The following is a 24,437-nucleotide window of genomic DNA, read 5'->3' on the forward strand; positions in this document are numbered from 1 at the left end:
ATCTAGATTTTCAGAAAGCCTTTAGATAAGGTCCCGCACGGGAGACTGGTGACTAAAATTAGAGCACATGGTATTGGGGGTAGGGTGTTGTCGTAGATAAAAAAATGGTTGGCAGACGGGAAGCAAAGAGTAGGAGTGAACGGGTTCTTTTCAGAATGGCAGGCAGTGGTGAGTGGAGTGCCGCAAGGCTTGGTGTTGGGGCCGCAACTGTTTACCATATATATTAATGATATGGAAGAGGGAATTAGGAGCAACACCAGCAAGTTTGCGGATGACACAAAGTTGGGTGGCAGTGTGAACTGTGAAGAGGATGTCAGGAGGTTGCAGGGTGACCTGGACAGGTTGAGTGAGTGGGCAGATGCATGGCAAATGCAGCATAATATGGATAAATGTGAGGTTCTCCACTTTGGTGGCAAAACCAAGGGGGCAGATTATTATCTCAATGGGGTTAGGTTAGGTAAGGGGGAGGTGCAGCAAGACCTGGGTGTCCTTGTACACCGGTCACTGAAAGTGGCATGCAGGTACAGCAGGCAGTGAAGAAAGCTAATGGAATGTTGGCCTTCATAACAAAAGGATTTCAGTATAGGAGAGGTTCTTCTGCAGTTGTATAGGGCTCTCTTAAGACCACATCCGGAGTACTGCGTACAGTTTTGGTCTTCTATTTTGAGGAAGGACATCCTTGTGATTGAGGCAGTGCAGCGTAGGTTCACGAGATTGATCCCTGGGATGGCGGGACTGTCATATGAGGAAAGATTGAAAAGACTAGGCTTGTATTCACTGAAGTTTAGAAGGATGAGGGGTATTTTATAGAAACATATAAAATTATAAAAGGACTGGACAAGCTAGATGCAGGAAAAATGTTCCCATTGTTGGGCGAGTCCAGAACCAGGAGCCACAGTCTTAGAATAAAGGGGAGGCCATTTAAGACTGGGATCACGATGAATGGCGGTGCTGGCTCAAACTTTTTCAACCAGAGAGTTGTGAATTTGTGGAATTCCCTGCCACAGAGGGCAGTGGAGGCCAAGTCACTGGATGGATTTAAGAGAGAGTTAGATAGAGCACTAGGGGCTAGTGGAGTCAAATGGTATATGGGGAGGGGGGGGGGGGGCACGGGGTTATTGATTGGGGGAGACCCGACCTTTTCCCCTGATCAGCAATGATCACGAGCGGCCTCCAACCTGAACGCGGTGCTGGCTCGAAGGGCCTACTCACCATCGTGGTCTCCTGCCTCCTATTTTCTATGTTTGACTAACACCCGACTCGAATCTCCAATCTCCAGCACCCCAATCTGCACATGGGAGCTCTTATTTCCGACCCCATTTGCGTTTGCGCGACTTCTCCAGGGCGTCCGTTGAAAACCCGGAAACACGCGGCCGTGTTCCACGCCCGGGGGGCTCCAACTGGAGAATTTAGACCGTTCGCCCGGACTGCTGGGCCGTGGGACTTACGCCCACCTGGGGGGATATCGGGACTGTATCCTGGATTGTAATGTAGTGGATGTTTGATATTTGTGTAGTTGAAAAATTGTCTTTGTTAATTGTGGAAACAGAATTTGTATGAGCATCACTGGGGCTCAAATGACAATGGGTGTTTGTATTGTATTGTAAATTGTATTGTATTGTAGTCATTTGATATTTAGTTGAAAGGAATAATTTGGCAATTTTGTATTATGGTGATGGGTGTTTCGTTATTGTGTAAATACTAATGTAAGTAATTGAATTAATTTAATTTTGCAAAGAAAAACGGAATTGCCAAGCTCTTTCAATCACTCAAAGGAAAAGTGCTTTCGAACAGTTATGAGAGGCAACTGAACCCAAGATGCTCACTCGATGTCCGAATCATTTCTAAACCAATTGGCCACGGAAGAGCAACATGCTAGAAATGTTTAATACTCGGGCCAATAATGTTCCCAGTTGACTTTTACTGAGAATAAATTCCCGTCAAGCGTAAAACAAGAATTGCACAATCCTATCTGACTGGTGGGAAGGAAGTTGTTAAAATTGCATCCTGCAAGAATTTGCATTTATGTTTGGCTACTAGTGTAGGTGGCCAACAACATAAAGTAAGAAAACTACAAAACAGGGAAATAGTTCTCCCTGATTAGATATTTGATGATGTTAAGTAAAATGTATTCAATCTTTGCATAAAATGAGGGTTAAACATAGAAACATAGAAATTAGGTGCAGGAGTAGGCCATTCCGCCCTTCGAGCCTGCACCGCCATTCAATATGATCATGGCTGATCATCCAACTCAGTATCCCGTACCTGCCTTCTCTCCATACCCTCTGATCACTTTAGCCACAAGGGCCACATCTAACTCCCTCTTAAATATAGCCAATGAACTGGCCTCAACTACCCTCTGTGGCAGAGAGTTCCAGAGATTCACCACTCTCTGTGTGAAAAAAGTTTTTCTCATCTCGGTTTTAAAGGATTTCCCATGCCAGGCTGTGACCCCTTGTCCTGGACTTCCCCAACATCGGGAACAATCTTCCTGCATCTAGCCTGTCCAACCCCTTAAGGATTGTGGGGAACCGGCACAGGGGAAGGACTTCAAGGGGGGATATTGAATGGCAGGGCTGGCCTGAGGGTTGAGAGGACTATTCACAAGATCTAAAGGAACCCAACTGATCATATTCGCATACTGACCATTCTGTTTAACTCCTCTTCCTAAACCCATACTGACTTTTCTGTAGGACAGAGGTTCATGTGCACCTCCTCATCTACTGCATCCGGTGTTACCAATGTCACCTCCTGTGCATCAGCGAGACCAAGTGCAGACTCGGCGAACATTTTGCTGAACACTTGCTCTCAGTCTGCCAGGGACTACAGGATTTCCTGGTTGCTAACCATTTTAACTCCTCTTTCCATTCCCACACTGACCTTCTGTCCATTGCCAGAGTGATGCTGCACGCAAACCAGAGGAACAATACCTCGTATTCTGCTTGGGTAGCTTATAACCCAAAGGTATGAATGATGAATTCTCACATTTTAGGTATCTACATAACCGTCCCCCTCCGTGACATAAACTACACTGAACCCTCTTCTCCCCCCATCCCCATATCTCGTGTATCGCACCTGGACTCGCACTTATTTCTCCACTCCCCTCGCCTACCACCTACATTCCTTCCTCCAGCTTCACAATTCACAACTCTTCAATCTGATTGTCTCACACCTTCTGTCTTTTGATCTCTGGCCCTTGCCCAATCATCTGCATTTCAGAAATTCCCCACACCTGTATCCAACTATTTTCAGCCAGGCTTAAGCCTGCCCCTCCTCTCTTCCAGCTTTCCTCCCCTCCGCCCACAATCAGTCTGAAGAGGGTTCTGATCTGAAAAGTTATGCTTTCCATGTTCTCCAGAGATGTTGCTTGACCCGTTGAGATACTCCAGCTCTTTGTGTCCTCGTCCCCAAAGAATGTAGGTTGGCAGGTTAAATGGCCATTGAAAATTACCCTTGATGTATAGGTATATAGAACCTGGGAATATAACCATATAACAATTACAGCACGGAAACAGGCCATCTCGGCCCTACAAGTCCGTGCCGAACAACTTTTTTTCCCCTTAGTCCCACCTGCCTGCACTCATACCATAACCCTCCATTCCCTTCTCATCCATATGCCTATCCAATTTATTTTTAAATGATACCAATGAACCTGCCTCCATCACTTCCACTGGAAGCTCATTCCACACCGCTACCACTCTCTGAGTAAAGAAGTTCCCCCTCATATTACCCCTAAACTTCTGTCCCTTAATTCTGAAGTCATGTCCTCTTGTTTGAATCTTCCCTATTCTCAAAGGGAAAAGCTTGTCCACATCAACTCTGTCTATCCCTCTCATCATTTTAAAGACCTCTATCAGGTCCCCCCTTAACCTTCTGCTCTCCAGAGAATAAAGACCTAACTTATTCAACCCATCTCTGTAACTTAGTTGATGTAACCCAGGAACATTCTAGTAAATCTCCTCTGTGACTCTATTTTGTGACATCCTTGGACATAATTGGGCGACCAAAATGTTAATCACCATACTCCAGAATTGGATACCAATGCCTTGTACAATTAGTAATTGACATTTGAAATTAGCTACTCATGCTCTGATTTATAAAGGCTAGCATACCAAAAGCTTTCTTTACCACCCTCATCCATATGAGAGATTATTTTATATTTGAACTTCAGAATGGTTTATACCCTAGATGATAACTGAAAACTGTATTCATTCAATTCCCTTAATTTTTACCATGTACGTCCTATTTTGATTTGTCCTGCCAAGGTCAGCACCTTTTTTTATCAGCCATAGAAAATCAACAGGGAACCATCTTGCTAATTTTTATGAAAATGGCCATAAATCACTCTGTAGACTTGAGAAATCCTCATTCATTATCCACAACAACCACAGCACTATCTTGGTATCATCTGCATACTTATTAATCCAATTTACCACACCTTCATCCAGATCATTGATGTACATGACAAACAACAAAGGACCCAACACAGATCCCTGAGGCACCCCACTAGTCACCTGTCTCCAACCCGATAAACAGCCATCCACCATTACCCTCTGGCTTCCCCATTCAGCCACTGTAGGTTCCATCTTGCTATTCCTGGTCATTGATAATTACCCTTGATGTATACCTATATAGAATTGTTAAAATATGGATGAAGAAAATGGGATTAGTGGGAATGGGTCCACATAGTGGCATTCCTGTGCTGTATAATTACTTCAGATGCAAATGAGGAGAAGAATCAATGGGACCATGTTAAAATTATTAAACGAGGAGGTGAATTTGCAAGAAAATTTGCAGAACAAAGAAAAAAATATAGAGATGAGAGATCAATGGCATGTTTAGAATAATGCCAAGAAAAATCCTACATTTACAAAAACAACTTTTGAAGCCCTTCCTGGATGTTTGTAAGCTCTTTACAACCCATGTGCAGTCACTTCTGAGGATCAGAAAATTTGTGATGTGACGTTGATTGAGGGACATTGGCCAAGACGCTAGATATTATGTCCAAGGATGGGGCAAAGGAATCTTTTACGTACACCTGAATGAATCGACCGGATCTCAGTTTAACATCTCCTCTGAGAGATGGCACCTACAACAGAGGTGCACTCCCTCTGTATGGCACCACTTGGTGTGGGATTTGAACCATTGACCCCCTGGCTCAGAAGGTTGTGAATGTGAGGTTAGCCAGCTACAATGCAGATAGGAGAAGTCTAAATGGAGAAGAGCTAGGCTGAAACCCAATTAAAAGGTCTGAAGGGTCTTCCTGCGCTAATAAATGCCTACCCATCAGCATGTCAAATGATTAAAAAGAAAAAGGAATGCTGAGCTTTATCAATAAAGCAAACGCAAAGGAATGTAGATCTTGTCTAGACTAATGATTCAACGCTGCTGGTGATTAGAATACAAAAGTGAGGAAGTAATTCTTCAGAGTACAAAGCCTTTGGCATGGTTTATGTAGACAAATGCATTCTGCATCAGCCACTGTACACCAGGAGAGATGTCCTGGCTCCATAGTAGTAGAGCACAGAGACATCAGGATGACGCTGACATTATAAGGCTTAAATTAGAGGGAGCAGATGCAAAGGCAACTGAGATGCTTGGAAGTAAAATAGTTATTAATATAATTGCATAAACAGGGATAAAAGACAAGGAGTCGGAATTAAAAGATGCCACAGTTAACATAGATGATGATTAGGTTAAGAATTTAAATTCTTATTCAAATTGATATTAATACCTCCAGGTTTCCATCCCTGTCGCAGACCATCCACAAGACCTATCTGGACCTTGACAGAATGCTGTAACAATGCTCAAGAAGCTCAACACCATCCGGGATGAAGTAGCCAGCCGACTGCCATTTCCAGTTGCCACACAAAACGCTGACTTCCAACACTACCACAGCTGCAATGCGCATTGTTTATAACTGACTAGGTTTTCTTCGCCAGCTCCCCTAAACTCACAACCACTGCCACCAACCAGGCACATGACAAGTGGTGCAATGAGAACATCATCTGCAGGTTCCACTCCACACCACACACCCTCCTGCCTCAGGAATATATCATCCGACCTTCACCATTGCCGGAACCAAATTTAGTTTAGTTTAGTTGAGAGATACAGTGTGGAAATGGACCCTTCGGTCGACCGACGATCCCCACACATACTATCCTGCACACACGAGGGACCATTTTTTCCAGTTATGCCAAGCCAATTAACCAAAAAACCTGTACATCTTTGGAGTGTGGGAGAAAACCAAAGATCTCGGAGAAAATCCACGGAGGTCATGGGGAGAATGTACAAACTCCGTACAGACAACACTGGTAGTGAGGATCAAACCGATGTCTCTGGCGCTGTATAGCAGGAGGTCTACCGCTGTGCCACCGTGCCGACCTGCAAATCCTGGATCTCCCTCCCTTTCACCCCATGGACTTCAGTGGTTCAAAATCGCAGTTCACTGTCACCTTTGGTAGCCGCTGGTTCATGTTCATAAGTTCTAGGATCAGAATTAGGCCATTTGCCATTGACTTGGCCTCCACAGCAATCTGTGGCAATGAATTCCACAGATTCACTACCTTCTAACTAATGAAATTCCTCCTCATCTTCTTTCTAAAGGTACATGCTTTTATTCTGAGGCTATGGCCTCTGGTCCTAGACTCTTCCACTAGTGAAAACATACCGTACACATTCATTCTTCCCAGGCTTTTCACTATTCGGTAATTTTCAATGAGGTGTCCCCTCATCCTTCTAAACTCCATCGAGTACAGGCCCAGTGCCTTCAAACACTCCTCGTATGTTAATCATTCCTGGGATAATTCTTGTAAACCTCCTTGGGACCCTCTCCAACGCTATGGTGCCCAAAACTGATCCCAATACTACAAATGCAGTCTGACCAGTGTCTTCTAAAGCCTCAGCTTTTCACACCTGTTTTTGTATTCTCGTCCTCTTGAAATACAGTAATTGCTTGCATTGCAACACCAGCCATCTGCTAGGGAATAAAAGTGATTTCAGTATCACGCAGCAAAGGACGTTTATTCAAGGGAGGACATTTCCTGGGCTGCATTCATCAGAATAAAATGTTTTAAGTGGTGAAACTTCAGCAGCAAGCCTTATCCCACACAGCTTGAGCTGACACATTACCATTGTTACTTATTCATGCACGTTATTGCTCTGCATTATATTGGTGAGTTTATACTTTAATTGTTGCCACGTACTCTATAGAAACAATATTTCTTTGGCCCTACACCTTTTGTTACCAACAACGCCAATACAACAATATTCCAATACAATTTTGAACTGCAGAAATAATTGAATGCGCTGTACTTTGTTCATGAAGGAATGGTAGCATGAAGGAAGAATATTTTATATAGCAGAATTGTGGTCTGTTCTGCTCCACTTCCTGGGAGTTAATATGAGCCCAATCATCTGAAGATTGTTTAGCACCATACCTGTAATGCCAGTGAAGAGATCAGCCCGATATTGAGAGGATCCTCGTGGAATGTGCCTCAGCTGCTTAAATTGGAAATCAAGGCCCTGGCACTGGGCAGATCAGAAACCCTCTGCTCTTGACAGCCCAGGTCAGATTGGGGAAATGTTGAATGCTCCTACTGTTGTGCACAACACATCCCTCTATCAATGAACATTTCTGCCTTAATTCCTTTCCTCCGAATATGGCTGTCCACGAAGATTTATTTATTTCCTTTTTACTCGACTTGACACCCAAATCACCATCTTAAACATCAACTCCTGAAACCATTGCCTGAAACGACTCCAACTGGTCCAGAATGCAGCCGCCCGACTCATCACCCACACCAAATCTTGGCATCGCATCACTCCAGTCCTCAAACAACTTCACTGGCTTCCCATCTCCCACCGGATCACCTACAAAATCCTGGTCCTCACCTACAAAGCCCTCCACCATCTGGCCCCCCCATATCTCACTGACCTCCTCTCCCCCTACCAACCCTCACGGCCCTTCAGATCCACATCAGCCGGTCTCCTCTCCATCCACAAGTCCAACCTCCGCAGTTTTGGGGACAGAGCCTTCTCCAGGGCCGCTCCCAGGCTCTGGAACTCCCTCCCCCAAACTGATCCGCAATTCCGTGTCCCTCACCATCTTCCAGTCCCGCCTCAAGACCCATCTCTTCACCTCTGCCTATCCTTAGCCCCACGTCCCCCTCCCTTTTCATCTGTGCATGAATTGCCTCATATTGTGTTGTGAATTGAATTCTGTCTTTAATTTGTGTACTAGTCATGACTCTACTATTTATTTCATTCCCCTTACATGTTTTTCCTCTACCTGCTAATTTTTTGTAAGGTGTCCTTGAGACTTGAAAGGTGCCCATAAATAAAATGTATTATTATTATTATTGCCGCACCTTGCCAGCCATCTTTACCCAGGGTACAGGAGGGCATGTTAACTGTGGCCTTAAGCAGCCTCAAGACATCTCCTAGTGCTTGAGAGTTAATTAAGCACTTCTTGCAGTATTGTCACTGTTGTAATGTAGAAAACTTTGCAGACAATTTGCATGCAGTGCAAGCTTCACAATTAACAGAACGATAATTAGCAAATTAGCTGGATCTGATAAATATTGACCAGAGTACCGAGTCTTCCAAATAACTTCCACCTCAGGGAGCCTTGGTTAAATGCCTAGTTCACAGTCAACACATCGGAGAGTGTAATATCTCCGCAACACTGCAAGGAAATGTCAGCTGAATTTGTGGTAGTGGGACATAAATCAGAACCTTTCTGTGTCAGCAGTGGTGAACTACCAACTGGGCAAGTCTCACCATCCAGGAGGTTGGTCTGGAAAGGTAAAAGTAAGCAGCAGCTGGTCATTCAGCTGCACTGAACATGGGTTTTACAAGCCTTCAGGGTGCAGTAGGAAAGAAAGGCTGCCGTGATGTAAGGGATGGACGGGGTACGTGACATATATTCACTGCCTGGCCGTAACATAGCAGAGGCATGCACGCAGCACAGTCAGTTGCTGCGAGGATCAAACCTGCGACCTGAGAGATACGAGATTCCAGATAGACACAAAAAAGGTGGAGTAACTCAGCGGGACAGGCACATCTCTGGAGATAAGGAATAGGGTGACGTTTCGGGTCGAGACCCTTCTTCAGGCTGGTTAAGGATAAGGGAAAAGTGAGGTAGAGACGATGATGTAGAGAGATAACGAACAATGAATGAAGGATATGCAAAATAATTACGATGATAAAGGAAACAGACCATTGTTAGCTGTTTGTTGGGTGAAAAGGAGAAGCTAGTGCAACTTGGGTGGGGGAGGGATAGAGAGAGAGGGAATACCAGGGCTCCCTGAAGTTAGAGAAATCAATATTCATACCACTGGGCTCAAGCTGCCCAAGCAAAATATTAGATGCTGTTCCTCCAATTTGTATTTAGCCTCAATCCCAGTGTGGGGTTTCTTAAACCAAAGTGAACGTAGAGAAAGTCAATTTGCTGTGGATAGGGTAGGCACAAGAGACTGCAGATTCTGGAACCTGGAGCAACAAACATTCTGCCGGAGGAACTCAGCAGGACGAACAACATCTGTGAAAGGAAAAGGACAGTCAAAGTTACAGGTCACGACCCTATATCTGGTCCCCACCTGAAACATTGACTGTCCACTTCTCTCCACAGAGTTCCTCAAGCAAATTGTTGCTCTGGATAAGACTTGATCTGCTCTGGATTAGACTAGCACTGGTGTGAATGATAATGGGCAAATTGCACTGGAAATAACAGAACGTCCAGCCCCAGATGACTGAATCAGCTCTGGTATCTCTTTCCTATATAATACAGCCCTACAACTTTTGATATTTCCACAAAGCATGCATTATACTTTGTTCGTGTGCGTGTGAGAGGGAGAGAAGGTGGGGAAGGTGGAGCGAGGGCAAGGGAGGAGAAACAGAATTTGAATGTCAAATGTTGTCATGGGGGAAAATTTGTTTTTTTATATCGTCCCAGGGGTTTGATTTTAACTCGCAATACTGCACATGCATGGCTTAATGAACACTTCAATGTCAACAGTGAGCTTGTTAAAAGGGCATGCCAGCCAGTTAGCGAATTCCTGAGGTAGCAACGGCCGAGGCATTTGATATTTTAAAATCATTTAGCTCTTTTTTCCCTTTGAGGTAATTCACTGAGGGCTATTAATAGCCAGAGGCAAGTCGTCTAAGAAAGTTGCCAAGCATAACACTAAATTCAACTGCTTAAGGAGATGGCTGAAGACTCAGTTACTAATCTGTTCAGTCAGTCATTTAACTGAGGTTTTGTGCAATCGGGGTGATTTTGAGGCTCTATAAAGGGCATGTTTGGGAAAGATTGGAAGCAGATTTAAGGATTCACTTCTTTATAGGATTTTGACCCACGAATCCTCAATCCTGACGATTGTGTAAATAGGATCCCAGGGAATCCTCATGCCATCACACACAAATGCCTTGGATTGCACACACCTATCACTGTTGGAGCTGCTGTTTTTTGGGTGAGATTAAACTAAAGTGATAACGGCTCTCTCAAGTGGATCAAACCGATCTTGGAGCATTATTTCAAAGTTGGAAAATGTTATCCAGTGTCTGGTCAGCACTGACCATCCGCTCGACATCAGATTATTTGCTCACTGTTACTGTACACAAGTTGGCTATTGTATAAATACATGATAGCAGTAACACGTTACAAAATTCGTCACAGTCCAATGCCAGTATAGCTCTTCAGTCTAGTTTGGTTTCATTTAGAGGTACAGCGCCGATACAGGCCCTTTGGCCCATCGAGTCCATGCCGACCCATACACTAGCGCACACTACACACTAGGGACAATTTACAATTTTTAGCAAAGCCAAATAACCTACAAACCTGTACGCCTTTGGAATGTGGGAGGAAACTAGAGCATTCGGAGGAAACTCACACCCTCACGGGGAGAACGTACAAACCCTGTACAGACAGCACCCGTCAGGATCCAACCCGGGTCTCTGGCACTGCAAGGCAACAGCTCTGCAGCTGCATCACTGTGCCGCCCCATCCACCTGCCTGCCCCATTAGGTATCCCCTGTCTCAATTGTGGAAGAGCCTGTGGTTCCAAAATGCTCACCTCAGAACCCACAAGTAATACTTAAGAAGTAATCTTTTGGGACCTACTATGTGAAAGGCTATACATAAATGCAGGTCAATATCAAGTGCAGCTGTTCATGTGGCTGCATACGAAAAGGCATTCCACTATTATAATATGGGTTTCTTTTGGGTTGCTTATTCTGAGGCTTTTGATCAAACTTACTCCTCCCACCTTCTGGGACCCTGCTAGGTGCAAACCAGCTGTCTGAATGCACTTTTATTTTGCCTTTAGTTGTTATGAGTATTACATGTTCAGAACAGCCTCAAATCTGTCTCGATGGGCCAAATGGCCTCCTCCTGCACATATTCCATATCCACTGCTCCAAACACGTTCCACTGATGCTCAGCAGGAAATTTCAAAGGAATGATTCAATTTAACTAGTGCATCACTGCGACCGCAGCTAAGAAAATACAGATGTGTGAGAAATGTCTTCCTCCCGTCCTGCTCTACGGAGATCGTAAATTTAAAATAAAAACCTTACTGACATGCAAAATGATTTCTCCCATCTCACTTTTCATTGCAAAAGCTAGATGCAATTTAAGGAGTTGTGAGAGAGGATTATGCTCAAATTCTTGCGTTAATCATAGCAACACCGAGTCCACGCCGACTATTGATCACCCGTTCACACTCGTTCTATATTATCCCACTTTCTCATCCACTCTGTACACACTAGCGGCAGTTTATGGCGGCTAATTAACCTACAAACCAGCAGGTCTTTGGCATTTAGGAGGAAGCCCACGCGGTCACAGGCAGAGCATCCAAACTCCACACAGAGAGCAACCAAGATTAGGATTGAACTCGGGTCTCTGGCATTGTGCGAGTTATTATTACTTAAAGATAGACACAAAAAGCTGGAGTAACTCAGCAGGACAGGTAGCATCTCCTTCTCTCAAGAGATGCTGCCTGTCTCGCTGAGTTACTGCAGCTTTTTGTGTCTCTCTTCGTTTTTAAACCAGCATTTACAGTTTCTTCCAATGCATCTTTTACTAAAAACTAGTTTAGAAGCTTAAAAGCCAATTTCTGAAGATCGCAAGGTGCCATAGAAAGTGAAAGGAAGTGAGACCTCAAAACAAAAGTATTCAAGAGTATGGAAATGTCCAAAATGCTCACCTCAGAACCCACAAGTAATACTTAAAGTAATCTTTTGGGACCTACTATGTGAAAGTTGCAATATCAAGTGCAATCCGGACTCCTTTGTGTGCGAGACAACTAGAGCATTCGGAGGAAATCACAACCCTCAAAGTATAACGTACAAACCTGTACAGACAGCACGTCATTCTTGCGCTGGGCAGCAGCTGCATCACTGTGCCGCCCCATCACTCTGCCTGCCCCATAGGTATCCCCCTGTCTCATATGGGTCTTTTGGGACGGCTCTTTGTTTCAGTAGGGTGCACGGGATGTGTTGGTCTGTGCTGGCAACAGAGAGCACTTGACAAAGGGAGAGTTCAGTGAAGTTTTCTCCCCAGTCAGCTGATGGCCAACTTGGAGAAAACTCACGTGCTGCAGTTAGCAGAGGAACCTTCTTCTCTGTGGAGAGTCCAGAACAAGTTGTCAGAGCTGATAATATGGGAGGTGGGTTGTTCAGAACTGATGTAAGGAAGGTCTTCTTAGCACAAATGGTGAAAATCTAGTATTTCATGCTGGAGAAAGTTGCAGAGCCCGAGGTCATCTGAAGAGCATGAAAACTGGAAAATGAAGACAAATAGAGTTTTGCTAATCAAGGGTTTTAAAGGATAAAGAACGAAGGAAGGTACATGAAATTGGAATACAGATCAGTGAGATCTAATTAAATAATGAAACCGGCTCGTGGGAATGATAGCTTCCTCTTCCGGCTGAAATCACTTCTGAGAGATATGGTGGCACATTTGTTATCAAGGGTGAAACTGAACAGTTAACAAAGTAAAATATCGCAAAAAGAATTCTATGCAGATTAATGATTTTCTTACTTGGACATAGTCTTTTTATCGCCCTCAGTTCAGTTTAGTTTATTATCACGTGTACCAAAGGTACAGTGAAAAGCTTTTGTTGTGTGCTAACCAGTCAGCAGAAAGACAATACGACAATCGAGCCATTTACAGTGTATCGATACATGATAAGGGAATAACAAGTGCAAGGTAAAGCCAGTAAAGTCCGATCAAGGATAGTCGGAGTGTCACCAAAGAGGTAGATAGTAGTTCTGCGTTCCTCTCTGGCTGTGGTAGGGTGGTTCATTTGCCTCATAACAGCTGGGAAGAAACTGTCCCTGAATCTGGTGGTGTGCGTTTGGTGGTGAATCTGGTTTCAATTTCTATACGTTTTGCCTGATGGGAGAGGGGAGAAGAGGGAGTAGCCAAGGTGTGACTTGTCCTTGATTATGTTGCTGGCCTTGCCGAGGCAGCATGAATTATAAATGTTGTCAACAGAAGGGAGGTTGGTTTGTGTGATGGTCTGGGCTGCGTCCACAAAGAGCATTGAAGCCATGGAAAGCTGTGAATATATTGGAGGACCCCCCACCCCCATCATTAGCAGTCAGCTTAGATTTAGGACCAAAAGATATGAGACATGATTTCAATAAAATACATGAAGACATATTATAGCATTTGAGAGCAGCACGCTAAAATTGACTTGGTAGGAATGATAAACAGGGAATCTCACGTTTCAGATTTCACCACTGGAGACGGTTGCAATTTGATGCCTCTTATGCACACACACGCATACATGCACACAGAAACACGCACACACAGAGATGCACTCAGAAACACACACATGCAGAGATACGCACAGAAACATACACATACACACACAGATACACATACACACATCCACATGCACACACAGATACACATACACACATGTTCGGACTCACCCACAAGTATACCGATGGTCTGAAGATGATTCTCGACCCGAAACTTCACCTATTCCATTTCTCCAGAGACGTTCTCTGAACCGCTGAGTTACTTCAGCTTTTTGTGTCTATCTTCTATATTCTGAGACAGACAGACGCGCACACACACACACACACTATACCAAGACCGACAAACGTACACATACAAGCGCGCACACCCTCACTCTATACCAAGGCACACAGATGTACGCACACATACACACACACCCTCACTATGTACCGGGACAGACAGACGTACACACAATATATAGCAGCTTACTGGTAGGGATGCAGAGTCCTCAGGCCATAACACAAGGCCTCCTCCCACCGAGCGACGTGAATGCAAGCATCCATAGTGGCATCGAGCATCTTCAGCAGATAGAGGTTTGTGTCTGGAAGGACGTCTTGGCTTTTACTTGTAAACGGTTGGCAGGTGTCCACAAGCTGCTCCCACTCTGTTATTACCTTCAGTTAAGGAATAAGGATAGAATATTTTAAAGAAACTGTTGGTATTATTTTACAAAAGGCAGCTGCATTTTGCTAAATAAGGACATCTGCTCCATTCTGCAGGGCCTGCCTGCTTTATTCTTAAACAAAGATCAGATGCATTTTGTAACTCTGATATTCCTGCTTTACATATTGTGAGAACAGGGTGCCAGAGAGTTTAGAGCAGTGGTGACAACTTGTTTGGATTGTATGTGACCGATCGTATTCATAATGTTCTTTCAAAAGTGACTCGACAAACCTAACAGAAAGCTTGGTCACAGTTTATTCACCAAGTCATTCGCAAGGCCCTCAAGATATCCTTATCTTCAACAATCTATGCTGTACCTGATAATCCTGACGCCATAAAACTAAATGAGCGGCAGGCATGGTCGGGGTCGATCCGGACCATGGGTGTTTGTCTGTACGGAGTTTGTACATTCACCCCGTGAACTGCGTGGGTTTCCCCCAGGTGCTCCGGTATCCTCCAATACTCCAAAAACGTACAGGGTTGTAGGCTAGTTGGCTTGGTATAAAATATTAATTGTCCTAAGTGTGTGAAGGATAGTGTTAGTGTGCTGGGATCGCTGGTTGGCGAGGTCTTGGTGGGCTGAAGGACCTGTTTCCATGCTGTATCTCTAAACTAAACTAAACAAAACAAAATAGTATTGCCTAAGGACTACATAAAGCGCAAACTAACTCTGACCATGCCAAACAAACCCATCAGTTTCCTACATTCTGCTCCAAATTCTTATCCCAAAAAACAGTTGCACATTTATAATAAAAACAACAAATGTTGGAACTACTGAGCATGTCATTAGTGGAGAGGGAAAGAGAATTAACATTCTAGGTTGAAGGAAATGAACTTGGGCGGGTCTGGAAATATTAAGGAGGAATACTTTGAGAACAGAGACTACAATTCAGTACGTTTCAAAGCTGTCATGAATTGGGAAAAGTTTCGTTGGTCTTCAAGTTAATGTCTTGAATTGGAGTAAAGGCTGATTTCATTAATAGAAGTGACTGTTTCACTGAACACTAGCATTTGGTCTGCCAAGGCCTACTGGATCTCCCGGTTGCTATCCAGTCTGAAGAGGGGTTTCGGCCTGAAACGTTGCCTATTTCCTTCGCTCCATAGATGCTGCTGCACCCGCTGAGTTTCTCCAGCACTTTTGTCTACCAACCATTTTAACATCCCTTCCCATTCCCATACTGACCTTTTTGTCCTGGGCCTCCTCCATTGGCAGAATGAGGCCACACACAAACTGGAGGGACATCATCTCACATTCTGCTTGGTTAGCTCACAATCCAATGGAATGAACATTGAATTTTCCAATTTTAGGTATTTTAGATTATTAACATGCAGACTTTAGCCAGAGAAGTGGGTCACATTAGCAACCAAAGGGGTAGTCTATGTTTAGTTTAGTTCAGAGATACAGCATGGAAACAGGCCCTTCGGCCCACCAAGTCAGCACCGACCAGCGATCCCCAAACATTAACACTATCCTATACACACAGGGACAATTGACACTTATACCAAGCCAATTAGCGTACAAACCTGTGTGGGAGGAAACAGAAGATCTCGGAGAAAACCCACGCGGTCATGGGGAGAACGTACAAGCTCCGTAAAGCCAAGCACACATAGTCGGGATCAAACCTGGGTCTCTGCCAAGTGCTGTAAGGCAGCAATTCTACCTCTGCGCCACCGTGCCACCCAAGTGATGTGAATGCCTTGGGATGTGAATGCCTGTGTGCAGTCAAGTGATGTGAATGAGTTCCAAAATGAATACTTCTCTATTCACTAAATATAAGGACGTGGAAGATGGTGAGTGGGGTACGTGGATAAACCAGAGCATCTCAATGCTAAATAGCAGAAGGTGCTAGTGTCATGGGACACTTAAGGGTTGATAAATCCCCAAGGCCTGACAAGATCTATCACAGGTTACTAAGGGAGAGCAAATTAGGAGATGGCTGGGGTACTGATAGAGAATTTCTCATTAGCCACAAGTGAGGTACCAGAAGACTAGAGGATAGCTAATATTGTTGTTTGATTTAAAACAGGCAGTGAACAGTAAGCCAGGTAACTAGAGGCTGGAGATAGACACAAAATGCTGGGGTAACTCAGCAGGACAGGCAGCTTCTCTGGAGAGAAGAAATGGATGACGTTTCGGGTCGAGACCTTTCTTCAGACTGAAGGCTGGGGAGTTTTACTTAGGTTGGAGGGAAACTATAAAGAAAGTTCTAAGGAATATATTATTTATGTGCATTTGAAATTGATCAGGGATAATCAGCATGGCTTTGTGAAGGGAAATCCTGTGCCCCTAATTTGAATGGGTTTTTTGAGGAGGTAATGAAGGAGAGTGTTGAACGTAGTGCAGTGTAGGCATCGTTGATGCTCAGTCATCAGCAGACGCCAGTCAGTACAGATCAGTAACAACATTCCAGAGTGAACCCATCAACACAGCCCACTGCTCTACTCCCTTTGCACTCATAAAGGGCGTTCTTTTGGGGAGGAGATGAGGAGGAATTTCTTCAGTCAGAGGGTGGTGAATCTGTGGAATTCTTTGCCACAGAAGGCTGTGGAGGCAAAGTCAGTGGATATATTTAAGGCAGAGATAGATAGATAGATTCTTGATTAGTAGAGTTGTCAGAGGTTATGGGGAGAAGGCAGGAGAATGTGGATAGGAGGGAGAGATAGATCAGCCATGATTGAAATAGAGACATAGAAATTAGGGCAGGAGTAGGCATTCGGCCCTTCGAGCCTCGGCCCTTCTGATCATGGCTGATAGGAGGCCTTCTCTCCAGGGCTACAAGGGCCACATCTAGCTCCCTCTTAAATATAGCCATGAACTGAAATGGCAGAGAGTTCCAGAGATTCACCACTCTGATGTGAAAAAAGCTCAAATGGCCTAACTCTACTTGTCCTGGACTCCCCACTTAAGAACAATCTTCCTGATCTAGCTGTGTAGCCCCTAAGAGGTAAGTTTCTATAAGCTCCCCTCTCAATCTCCTAAATTCTAGAGAGTATAAACCAAGTCTATCCAGTCTTTCTTCATAAGACAGTCCTGACATCCCAGGAATCAGTCTGGTGAACCTTCTCTGCACTCCCTCTATGGCAATAATGTCCTTCCTCAGATTTGGAGACCAAAACTGCACGCAATTTCCAGGTGTGGTCTCACCAAGACCCTGTACAACTGCAGCCTTTCCTGCGATATATACTCAAAACCAAGGAATGAAAGCCAACATTACCATTCGTTTACAGCAGAACCTCCTGCTCCCTATAACTCACTGCCTGAAACCTACCATGTAGGTCGGGCTGATCACCCTTTCACTTATCATAGTCTGCTTTCCCGGCTTTTGCCACCAAAAATGGAGGACAGATCCACATTATACAGCTTGCCAAACATCTGGTCACCCAGCCTATCATCACCTTTCATGATAGCATCCTCCTCACAGCTAACACTGCCCCCCAGCTTAGTGTCCCTGCAAACTTGCAGATATTGCCTTCAATTCCCCATCCAGATCATTAATATATATTGAAAATAGCTGGGGTCCCAGTACTGAGCCTTGCGGTACCCCACTAGTCACTGCCTGCCATTGTGAAAAGGACCCATTTACTCCTACTCTTTGCTTCCTGTTTGCCAGCCAGTTCTCTATCCACATCAATACTGAACCCCCAATGCCGTACTAGACCAATACTCTCTACCAAGACCGAAATGGCAGAGAAGACTTGATGGGCCAAATGGCCTAACTCTACTCCTATCACTTAAGATCTATGATAACTGTGTAGCTAGAGGCAGCTCCAATGTCATTTATAAATTCACCATTGAAACCACAATGTTGACCAAATCATGGGTCATCATACAGATGAGAGATAAAACACCAGTTTGAGTGGTGCCACAATAACCTTTCATTCGATATCAGCAAAACCAAGGAACTTATTGTTAACCAGAAATAAGTATTCGGGTGATCACGTGTCACTTATCATTGGTGGCTGATGGAGGAGAGAGTTAGCAGCTTCAAAAATCTGGTCGTTAACATCGTGGATGATAGGTCTTGGGCCCAGCACATAGATGTAATCATGAAAAAGATGCATCAGTGCCTCTACTTTCTAAGAGGTTTAACGAGGTTGAGCATGTCACCAAATCCTCCAACCTATTGCCACAGATGCATTGCAGAAAGTATTGGTCTAGTACGGCAATTCCAATGCACAGGACATCAAGAGGCCCAGTATTAGTAAAAGAAAGTCAGAGGACTGCCTTTGGGAGTCTCAGAAGGTTTTACAGTTAGCAGGATACCTTAGAAGTGTAACTTAAGGAATGCAGAAGCGATTTTCCCCCAACAAACTTCTAGACATAACGTTAATAAAGTGGTTATCTGCTTTTGTGATGCTAACCTCAGGATATATTTCAGATGGGCATTGGGCCTAGCTCTTCACTGAAATAGGCCACCTAAGGGAGCAGTTGAGGTCTTATTTTAAAGATGGCATCTCCTACACTGCAGCATTCCATCAGTGCAACACTTGAAGGTCTGAAGGATTTTCATGTTCACATATCTCTGCAGCAATATGTGAATCTACAATTTTGGGAGCTAGCAACAAATTTACCCCCGGATGAAGCACTAAGTTAATTCTAGCCGTAATTACTCCCCTTAATTGATCCTTCAATGCAAGACTTTGCTCACGTGATTGAGCCAAATCCTTCTGAATACCAGAGAAGCTCCCACAGTGCTAAATAACCTATCAGTACGTCTTTGGGATGGAGTCATAGAGTAATTCAGTGTGGAAACAAGCCCCTCAGCCCAACTTTCCCACTACGACCAACATGTCCCATTTACAATAGTCCCACTTTCCTGCCTATGGCCCATATCCCTCCAAACCTACCCTAACCATTGTACCTGTCTAATTGCTTCTTAAATGTTACATTAGTCCCTGCCTCAACTATCTTCTTCGGCAGCTTGTTCCATACTCTTACCATCCTCTGTGTTAAAAAGTTACCCCTCAGATTCCTATAAAATCTTTCCCCCTTCACCTTAACCCTATGCCCTCTGGATCTCGATTCCCCCACTCTGGGCAAGAGACTCTGTGTTTCCACCCGATCTATTCGTCTCATGATTTTATACACCTCTATAAGATCAAATATATGGGTACTACAGGAAACTGAAGTGCTGGGAGGAGACCCACGTGGTCATGGGGAGAATACGCAAACTCCACACAGACAGCATCAGAGATCAGGACTGCACCTGGATCACTGGAAATGTGAGGAAGCCGCACTTTTGATGCACCACTGTGGTACCTGCAGACTTTGGTTGGGTTATCCACTTGACTCCCATCACCTACCAAGCACAATTCAGAGGGGGAGGTTGAGTCCTCTGCACTTGTGTGCAACTCCAGCAATATTCAAGAGGTTCAGCACCAGCCAGAATATAGCATTTAATTTGAACACACTCCATCCACCGTCTTAAGTTTTATTCTCTCCACCACAGTTCACCATGCTCACAGTGTGTTGCAGTAACAAAATAGCAAACTGCAGCAAATAACTGTTTGTTTAGTAGCGTCTCTCAATCCTGCAAATTCCACCACCAAGAAGAGAAAAAGCAAAAGTCTGATGGCATCGCACAACCTACAAATCATACACCATTCCTAGCTTGGAGCTAATATTAGTATCATTCATCGATCTGAATCACTCTCCCCTACAGCACTGGGAGTATCTTCACAAGAAGGATAGCAGCAGTTCTAGAAGTAGCTCACCAGCACCTTCTCAAAATCAATCAATGCTGGGCAGTGAACGCTGGCCTTCTAATTACACCAACGCCCGATCAATGGTGAGATTTCCCCTCTGGGATTGATCAGGGTACAATTTGTGGAGAAGGTGCACATGTGGGAAATGTGACTGCAGCCAACATCAGAGCAAAATCCACTGGCTTTGAAGAGCAATAATATCCTTATCATTTACACCAATTACTTTGAGTGACAAGATAAAGTAATCCGAGGATCTATCTGAGTGAATGAATCCAGATATTTTTGTTACAGTGCCAGAGCAGTAAAGGCTTTGCTTCAACTGTGAATAAGCCGGTGGTTCCTTTGCTATAATCACACTCCAGTGGCTTTGATCAGCTCTTGTCTTGTGGTCTCCTCTCTGTTTGAAATACATGAACAAATATACACATGTTACATCTGTACTAATTAAACAGGAACTCCACCCCTAATTGACAGGCGGGAGGACTGCACTATTTGCACACAAAACAATTTGGAATCTGCCCCAATGCACAGCTGTGTGGTGAAGAAGTCGAATGTATGTTTGATGATGATGAGTACTGACAGAACCGAGAGCTTCTCGTTTGCAATGCTCGCAACTTCCCCCCCTCCCCCCCCCCCTCACATCCCAGGAGAAGTGCCATAAATAACGCGATCGTTGCTTTGTTTCCTCCTTGAGATGAGTGAGAAGGCCACCATTGATTGCATTGCTCTTTCTGCTTTCAGGCCAGGGTTGTAGTAAGAACACTGCTGAAGGTATTCTCACCAGTGTGTTGATCTGGGCATGATGAACCAGGCTATTCAACCAGGAACACTGTGAAGAGATGTGGCCAGATCAGGGAACTGGGCAACTTGCGACCAATGTCTTTGTCACAGAGGCGAGGGGCAAGAAAGTTGCTTATCAAAGTAACTTGATGAGTTGACAAAGTGCACTGCATCCTAAGTTGCGAGCTGAAGACTCATGCAGTGCAATGGCAAAACAACATAATTAAAATAAACAAAAATCAGATGCTGGAAGTCTGAAACAAAAATGCTGGAAACACTCAGCAGGTGAGAAAGCATCAGTGAAAAGAGAAGCATGCAATCCTGCAATAGAACTGGGGAAGAGAGAAAAATGCGTTAGTTTTCAGTTGCAGTGAAGCTAAGGGAGAGATATGGTTGAAACAATGGGAATTTCTCTCTTATGGTGAGACTGTAATGTAGCTGTTACTCCCTTGTCAGTGTAAGGAAAAGCTAGTCGGAGTTGTTGGTAACAAGACATCACAACACCCCAGCAATGACTGCGGGACTCCATGGGGAATTGGCGTGCGCTGCTCCGCCAACAATGAACCTCCTGCGGCCATCAGGTGAAGTGTGGGTAGGAGGGAACTGCAGATGCTGATTTACACCGGAGATAGATACAAAATGCTGGAGTATCTAAACAGGTCAGCCAGCATCTCTGGGGAACAGGAATGGTGACGTTTCGGGTTAAGATGCTTCTTCAGACTGAGGGTCAGGGGAGAGGGAAACCAGAGGCATGAAAAGGTACAGAACAAATCAGAGCCAGCACCGATGACCTTGGAAAACTGGAGCCCACAATGATCCATTGTTGGCTGTTGAAAAGTGAGGCCGTGTGCTGGCAGTGGGATTCAAATGCAGCGCCTGTATCAGTTCAGGCCTCTTGATACGAGACCAGCATTTTAACTGTTCTACCAAGCCAGGGATTATAGGTTTATAAAAAAATATATTATTCAGGAAGAAAAACTGCATAACCTGGAGCAATGCTCATAACAACATCATCTATAGTACCTGCTTTACAACTTGCTTTGGAAAAAATATGCATGAATCAAATCAAAATACAATAATAAATAAAATATAAACAGGTTGAAATGGCAGCCGGCAACAGATGACTTTAATAATACAGCAATTTCTTGTTGCTGTGGTGGATGTCTGTAAGGACTTGGTGGGAGAGTCACTGAAAGTGCAGTCTGGGGAGTGAGACAAGGCAAGAGTTGTGCTCAGGTCAATGTGACAACAGGGGTAGTGATACGGAGCAGGGAGCAGAGGGGACGAGGTGAACTCAAAGAATGGTAACCTGTCTCTGTGACTGGGTAGGGGCCACAAAGGAGGATAATGGATATTCTTGTGAACTATTTGCCCCATTTAGTGAGAAAGAGGTGAGAGTGAAGTCATGGGAATGCGAGAAAACAGGAAGAAGATAGAAATGAAGGCTGTCTGAAGAAGGGTCTCGACCCGAAACGTCACCCGCTGAGTTACTCCAGCTTTTTGTGTCTTTCTTCAATAGAAAGGAAGGATTTGATTGGGTAGAAGAGTGTGAACGACAGGAGCAGACCCAGTGTAAAAGGGGAGGAGTGAAAAAGGAGAGAGGAGAGATGAGCCGATGTAAAGTCACAGACTGGCTACCTGACGGTAAACGGTAAGCAAAGCCAAACTGCACCAGGTTTCACAGCTGAAGACGGGTCTCGACCTGGAACGTCACCCATTCCTTCCATACACAGATGCTGCCTGTCCCACTGAGTCACTCCAGCATTTTGTGTCTATTTTCAGTGCAAACCAGCATCTGCAGTTCCTTCCTACACAGCTGGTCTGCGCTGACTCCAGCTATCTCAGCAAGAAGTGCCTTTAAATCCAGGGACACTTCTGCCTACAGTGCGGCCAGGTCGAACCTGAACAAAGGCATAAAAAAGGCCAAAGACATCCACAGGCAAAGGGTGGAAGACCACTTCAATACCGCGGACACCAGAAGCATGTGGCAGGGTGTCAGGGACATCACTGACTACAAGAGCAGCCCCGCCTGCCCCCACGGTGATATCACACTGGCCAACGAACTAAACACCTTCTTTGCCCACTTCGAAACTGGCAACACCACCAGGAGTGGAATAACCCCGGCCATGGTGGAGGGGCAGGCCTCAACACTGAGCACTCAGGAGGTACAGTGCGCTCTGCGTAGGATCAATCCACGCAAGGCTGCAGGCCCGGATGGAGAGCAGGGAAGGGTACTAAAGGACTGTGCTGTACAGCTGGCGGAGGTATTCACGAGAATCTTCAATCTGTCTCTATCTCTGGCAATGGTCCCCAAGTGCCTGAAAACAGCCACCATAGTGCCGGTGCCGAAAAAGTCTAAAGTCACCAACCTGAACGACTACCGCCCGGTTGCCCCAACTCCAATCCCAATGAAGTGCTTGGAAAGGCTGGTCCTCTCTCACATCAAATCCAGCATCCCTGCCTCACTGGACTCTCATCAATTTGCATACAGGGCAAATAGATCAACAGAGGATGCCATCTCTCTGGCTCTTCACACTGTCCTGACTCACCTGGATAGACAGGGCACGTACGTGAGGATGCTCTTCATTGACTATAGCTCTGCATTCAATATGGTCATCCCCACCAAGCTCACCACCAAACTCCACCAGCTAGGCCTCAGCTCGCCGATACGCGATTGGATCCTGAACTTTCTGGCGGAGTGACCGCAAGCAGTGAGACTGGGCCCGCACCTGTCCTCCACTATCACCCTGAGCACCAGCACACCACAGGGCTGTGTACTAAGCCCCATGCTCTACTCCCTCTTCACTCACGACTGTGTTCCTGCATTCGACACCAACACCATCGTGAAGTTTGCAGACGACACAACAGTGATTGGGCTGATCACCAACGGTGATGAAACAAATTACAGAGCGGAGGTGCAGAACCTGGCGGACTGGTGCGCACGTAACAACTTGTCACTAAACACCTCCAAGACCAAGAAGCTGATTATTGACTTCAGGAGGTCCCATAATGGAGAATACGCCCCAATCTTCATTTACGGGGAAAGTGTGGAGAGAGTGTCCAGCTTTAAGTTTCTGGGCACTCACAATTCAGAGGACCTCACATGGTCCACCAACACCGCTGCGCTGGTCAAGAAGGCACAGCAACGACTGTTCTTCCTGAGGACATTAAAAAAGACTGGTCTGCCCCAACAGCTGCTGACAATGTTCTACCGCTGCACCACAGAGAGCATATTAACGTATGGCATCTCTGTGTGGTATCTCAGCTGCACGGAGGCGGAGAGGAGAGCTCTTCAGCGCGTCGGCCACAGAGCGCAGAGGATTATTGGGACGCAGCTACCAGCCTTGGAGGGCATCTATCACACACGGTGCCTCAGGAAGGCCGTCAGCATCCATAAAGACTCCTCCTTGTAACGGACTGTTCGAACTACTTCCCTCCGGCAGACGTTACAAGGCCTTCTACGCCTGAACCTCCAGAC

General features: G+C 45.0%; 1 protein-coding gene across 1 annotated transcript in view; it reads right to left on the reverse strand.

Moving 5' to 3' along the window:
* Positions 1-24,437, reverse strand: part of smyd3 (SET and MYND domain containing 3) — a 745,780-nt gene that overhangs the window by 57,371 nt on the left and 663,972 nt on the right. The window contains exon 10 of the mRNA XM_055639282.1: positions 14,240-14,414. Coding sequence (XP_055495257.1) covers positions 14,240-14,414 — 175 coding nt within the window. The remainder of the gene's footprint in view (positions 1-14,239; positions 14,415-24,437) is intronic.

This window comes from Leucoraja erinacea, chromosome 8, assembly GCF_028641065.1.
Source record: "Leucoraja erinacea ecotype New England chromosome 8, Leri_hhj_1, whole genome shotgun sequence".
Classification (NCBI taxonomy): Eukaryota; Metazoa; Chordata; class Chondrichthyes; order Rajiformes; family Rajidae; genus Leucoraja; species Leucoraja erinaceus.